The 6,000-nt window shown below is 50.0% G+C and overlaps 1 protein-coding gene across 1 annotated transcript; it reads right to left on the bottom strand.

The window, feature by feature from the left end:
• Positions 1-3,314: 3,314 nt before the first annotated feature.
• Positions 3,315-5,644, bottom strand: LOC114633026 (UPF0692 protein C19orf54 homolog; the record flags this gene model as incomplete). The annotated part of the gene is made up of 3 exons (XM_028781644.1): positions 3,315-4,185; positions 5,311-5,381; positions 5,508-5,644. Coding segments are annotated over 3 exons (546 nt in total), but the record flags the coding sequence as incomplete, so codon positions are not given.
• Positions 5,645-6,000: the final 356 nt, after the last annotated feature.

Here is a 6,000-nt window from a genome sequence, read left to right as displayed (position 1 = left end):
TGCTGGGGGTATTTTCTTGGCATCTGGGTATGTGGCATCTGAGATTCATACTCTGGACCGTCATGCTAAGTTATCAGTCACCTTGGGAGAGTGAGCAGGCTGAGGAGGTTCACTACTCATTCAAGACTCAGAAATGCCATTGTTTTTTCTTAGGTTAATAACAACAACAACAAAAAAAGATTTAGCTGGGCAGTGGTGGCGCATGCCTTTAATCCCAGCACTTGGGAAGCAGAGGCAGGCGGATTTCTGAGTTCGAGGCCAGCCTGGTCTACAGAGTGAGTTCCAGGACAGCCAGTGCTATACAGAGAAACCCTGTCTCGAAAAACAAACAAAAAATTTATCACTGGGTGGTGATGCATTCTTTTATCCCTGGCACTTGGGGGGTGGGGTGGGCGGGGTGAAGGAGGCAGAGGCGGGTGGATCTCTGAATTCAAGGCCAGCCTGGTTTAAGAACAAGTTCTAGGATAGCTTGGGCTACAGAGAAATAGTTTTGTAAACTCTTTTTTTGTAAAATCTTTTGTGTGTGTGTGTGTGTGTGTGTGTGTGTGTGTGTGTGTGTGTGTGTGTGTGTGTATGCTACATGTATCTCAGTGCCTAAGGAGGCAGAAGAGGGCGCTGGACCCCCTGCCCTCAGAGCTAAAGTTTACAGCTCTACCTGCCTGATTTGGGTTCTGGATCCAAACTTTGCAAGAGCAGGGAGTGGTTTTAATTGCTGAGCCATCTCACCAACTTTTTTTTTTAAATTAAAGACAGGATCTCACTGTGTAGTTCAGGTTGTGCCATCTCCCCAACCTTCTCCCCCCTCCCCCCTTTCTTTCTTTTTTTTTTAAATTAAAAATAGGATCTCACTGTGTAGCTCGGGTTGGTCTGGAACTGGAGGTCCTCGTATGTAGCCTCCAGAGTGCTGGGGTGACTGTGTGCCTGGACACTGTCACCATACAGCTCCCCTAGAATGCGACCTTTTGCTGGGAGCTGGGAGCTGGGAGCATTGTAGCCACGCAGGCTTGCTTGCCCTTCTGAGCAGGCGCACCAGGTATCTGTCATTTTCTCTACAGTAGTGAAGAGCTGATGCCCTAGAAGAACACTCCCTATGATTTACGCAAGAGTCTCGCAGAGCTCAAGTTGGCCCTGAACTTGTCATGCAGTTGATGATGAGCTTGACCTGTTGTCTGGCTTCTGTGTTCCAAACGCTGGGATTATAGGCCTGCGCCACCATCCCAGCTTTGGACAGAATGTAGCATATTCAAGGTTAACTTGTACTGCTAAAAGACCCAAACACACATCGTATTCTTCATCCTCACTATGTGGAAGGGGATGCATCCCGGGGACTCCTTAAAGAGGAATGATATTGGAGCCAAGATGGAGAAGTTAGGGGGAGTAAGGTTAAAAAATTTATTACATTTGAATTTTTGTGAGTGTGAACGTGCATGTACCACAGCAAGCACACAGAGGTGAGAGGGCAACCTGTGGGAATCGGTTCTTGATCTGCCACATGGGGCCCTGGGTCATCAGGCTCGCTTGGCAAACACCTTTACCCAGTAAGCCATCTTGCCAGCTCAAGGAGAGCGATCACCATATTCAGCTCAAGGCTGTCATTGGCACCTACAGCCTCAGTCTCTGAAAGGCCATCACAGCCGTCGGCTACATGAGAACAGGCTGAGTGTGCCAAGGAGAAGGAAGCTGGGCTAATTCCTGATCTGTGAACAAACTTGGGGATGGGGACAAGCAGGGGGTCCAGACTCATGAAGGTGCTCGGTGAACTGACAGTGTCTTTTAAAATGCCCCCAAAGAAGGACCGATGGATGTCACATTCAGGTAGGAGGGTCTGAGTTATTACCAAGAGCCTTCTAGGCTAGGCATGTAGGAACACACCTTTAATCCCAGTACACGGGAAGCAAAGACAGGCAGATCTCTGAGGTTGAGGCCAAACTGGTCTACTACATAGGGAGTTCTAGGTCATCCAGGGCTACATAGTAAGACTGCTGTTTTGCTTTTAAGACAGGTTCTCACTATGTAGCCCTGGCTGGCCTAGCAGTTGCTATGTAGACCAAATTCAGAGATCTGCTACCTCTACCTCAGTGGCTCTCAACCTTCCTAATGCTGCAACTCTTTAATATAGTTCCTCATGTTGTGGTGACCCCAAACCATAACATTATTTTCTTTTTTCTTTCTTTCTTTCTTCTTCTTCTTTTTTTTTTTCTTTTTTGGTTTTTCGAGACAGGGTTTCTCTGTGTAGCCCTGGCTGTCTTAGAACTCACTCTGTAGACCAGGCTGGCCTCGAACTCAGAAATCCACCTGCCTCTGCCTCCCAAGTGCTGGGATTAAAGGCGTGCGCCACCACTGCCCAGCTCATAACATTATTTTCATCATTACTTCATAACTATAATCTTGCTACTATTATGGATCATAAAGTAAATATATTCTCTCTGATGGTCTTAGACAATCCCTGTGAAAGGGTCTTTTGATACCCAAAGGGATTACGACTCTGTAGTGAGAATTTTGGTTTCTTTGAAAAACACAGAAATATTATGTGTTCATTTTAAACTCAAGTGTGGCATATGGGGCTGCTTCAGATTGTCCACACCAGCTGGGATTTGCCTCGTGCTGTAACAGGGGTGTGGTTTTGCCATCTGCAAATAGTTCCTGAGACTGTGACCTTTGGAATTTTAGGGAGCTGGAGAAATGGCTCAGGGGTTAAGAGCGCTGACTGCTCTTCCAGAGGTCCCGAGTTCAATTCCCAGCAATCACATGGTGGCTCACAACCATCCGTAATGGGATCCGATGCCCTCTTCTGGTGTGTCTGAAGACAGTAACAGTGTACTCACATTTAAAAAAAAAAAAAAAGAATTCTGGGGACTTTTCAGAAGTTATATAAATGTCTAGGGCCCTGAGAGTTGAGGGCTGTTGGTTGTGCTTTGTTAAGTAGTAGTGTGCAAAGAATAAACAAGAAGAAATCAGGGGGGGCTGGAGAGGGCCGGGCAGTGGTGGCGCACGCCTTTAATTCCAGCTCTTGGGAGGCAGAGGCAGGTGGATTTCTGAGTTCGAGGCCAGCTTGATCTACAGAGTGAGTTCCAGACAGCTAGGGCTACACAGAGAAACCCTGTCTTGAAAAAAAAAAAATTAGGGGGGCTGGAGAGATGGGTCAGTGCTTAAGAACACTGCTCTTCCAGAGGTCCTGAATTCAATTCCCAGCAACCACATGGTGGCTCACAACCATCTGTAATGGGATCTGATGCCCTCTTCTGGTGTGTCTGAAGAAAACAGCTACAGTGTATTCATATACATAAAATAAATAAATAAATCTTAAGGGGGGGGGGAAGGAAGAGGACATTAGATATCCAGACAGCAAAGATCAAACTTGCGCCAAGGAACTTGACACCCCTAATCAGCAGTAAGTAGTTGAAGGATAATGCAGCCCCTTCCCTCTATCCTTTTCTCTCTGATCTACCTTTAGGGGTTGGAAAGGTGGAAGGAACAACAGCATAGTAAATGTCCGGCTGCATGACCCACAGGTTGAGAACTGCTGCTGTACCTTCTGAGTGCTCGGCTTACAAGTATGTGCTCCCACTCGCAAGGCAGAGATACTGCTTTAAAAAAACAAAAATCCTCCACAAAACCAAGTCTCCCTTAGCCAAGGGAGTGCTTGATCCGGAGGTGATGAGTTGAGACTTTGGACAGTGGTCAGGTTTGTGACTCTCTGTATGGGGTGATCTAGTCAAAGATTTCTGGGCAGGCGGTCTTCAAGACACTATCATCAAATGAAACTATGGACTGAAAATGTCACATGAGGGGCCGAAGCATTCTAATGTTGATGGAGTTAAGTTCCAGGCAGGTGTCCCGGCCCCAGCTAATGGCTCCCCTCCTGTGGTCTGAGCAGCAGGGCCTGGCCACAGAGGCCAGCCTTTACCCCACCAGCAGGTACCACGTACAGCCGTCCATCGGCAGCCCTTGCAGGGGCGAAGTCTGTCAGCTGCAGGTTGCTATCCTGGACTTGGCTGTAGTCCCACAGCTGGTAGTGCCAACTCTTGCCCTGCTTGGAAAGAAGGAAGATGGCCCCTGGGGAGCTTTCCTCTGGGAAGGATGGTGGTTGGTGGGGTGCACCAGGCACTGGGTGGAAGAGGCCTGGCAACTCAGAGTCTTCAATGTAGCCAGGGCTTGGCACATTCTGCACACCTATCAGGACCCCTGGGGGACAGGAAGAGGATGTGAGTTGCCTAGGTTACAATCAGGTGCCAGGGCAACCCTCTAGGCCAGGTGCTGCCTTGCTACCACAAGGTTAGGAGGACTCAGTGGGTATACAGCAAGGCCTCTGGCTTCCATGCCTCCGGTATTTGAAGTCCTGCCTCTTATGGCACACTGAAGATGGAGACAGCATTCTAAGGAAAAAAACTCAACATTTCCAGCTGCCCCAGAAGGACCCCCCTCTTGTCTCTCCCTCCTGCTCCCTCCCTAGCCCCCCAGAGAACCACTCAAGGCCAGACACACATCGGGAGGCCTGGCCTGATGCACACAACCCGCCGTCCTTCCAGGCAGGTGAGATGAGGATAGTGCTGGTGACAGAGACACACCCACAATCAACCGTGTCCTGTGGGAGCCAATGCTGAGCAGGCGGCTGTAAGAGGAGACAGCGTTGCCTCCGCTAGTGTCTGTGTGTGCAATACCCTCTTAGGTTTAAGTGTTGGGGCCCTGGCCTACAATCTGTGGTGCTATTCTGGAGGTGGTGGAACCTTGTTGGAGGAAGTGCATCACTAGGGTGGGGCTGAAGTGCAAGTGCAAGCTACACTTCTGGCCAGAGCTCTCCGGCGGCGGCCTGGTCTCCCAAGAACTAAGGAGCTGCGTTATCCCAGGCTCCTGCCATCATTGGAACAGCCAGTAGCTGCCATGTCTTTCCCTCCAATGAGGTATCTCCTGAACCATGAGCCGCAGAAACCTCTCAAGGTGCTTCTGTGAGAAAAGCTAATACACCTGCCCCAACTCCTTAATTTCCAGATGGGCAACAGGGCAGAGAGAGGAAGAAACAGGCAGGACTAAGAGTAAAGAGGCGGAGGCTGGGCTGCTCCTGGAGCCTGTATTCCCCAGTCTGTGCTCTGAGCCTGTTTCGGGAACTCTTAATTGGCAGGTGTTTGAGGGACTTGATGCCTGCTGGGCTTTTTGCTAAGTACGTAGGGGAAAGAGGGCCAAGCTGCTGTTTGCACTCAGCACACGGCCAGCACTGTCAGTGACACATGTGAATGGGGTTAAAAACGGACGAGAGCTCTAGGGAGCAGCAGCATGGGGGGGGGGAAGGTCTGGGTGGGGACAGTGACCTACCTGCACTCACTGCCCAGTGGGCCTTATGGCCTTTCTTCTGACACGGCTCATGGTTGAAATCCTCATCATAGCTAGAGCTGGTGTTAAGGTCCAAACTGTGCTGTGGCACTGGGCGCCACCCTTCACCATCCCTACCCTCATCCCGGCCCTGGACACCACCCTTCACCATCCCTCCCCGCCCCCAGGCCCTGGGATGCGGGATGAGCAGGGGATGTCCGGCCATGAGGTGCTGTAGAACTTGATCCCTGTTGGGGCCGCCCAGGCCACCACACAGGAGCTCAGCCTGGCAGCCCAAAGTCTCCTGGGCCAGTTTGGCCATGTCAGCCACTGGAGAAGGAAGAGAAAGAGAGGGAGGGAGAGAGTGTGAATAAATAACTCAATAAATATATGAATGAGAATCATTTCAAAAGGGCTTATCGTTGATGTGAGTGCAGAAAATGAGGCACAAGCTGGGTCTGATGTCACAGACCTATAATCCCAGTGATTTCAGAGGTTGACTTAGCAGTGTCAGTTGTTCAAACTTGGCCTGGGCTACCTGGTGAGTTCAAGACCTGGTTGAGAAATTTGGAGAGCCCATGGCTCAAAAGAGAAAATGAAAGAAATACATTGACATGGCTGGAAAGAGCTCAGTGGTAGAGCCTCTGCCTAGAATCCCCCAGTGAGGGGCTGGGGGCGTGGCTCAGTGGTAGA

Source organism: Grammomys surdaster, unplaced genomic scaffold (assembly GCF_004785775.1).
Source record: "Grammomys surdaster isolate TR1022 unplaced genomic scaffold, NIH_TR_1.0 485, whole genome shotgun sequence".
Taxonomy (NCBI): domain Eukaryota; kingdom Metazoa; phylum Chordata; class Mammalia; order Rodentia; family Muridae; genus Grammomys; species Grammomys surdaster.
The sequence above is the reverse complement of the archived record's forward strand: the minus strand, read 5'-3'. Positions and strand labels throughout refer to the sequence as shown.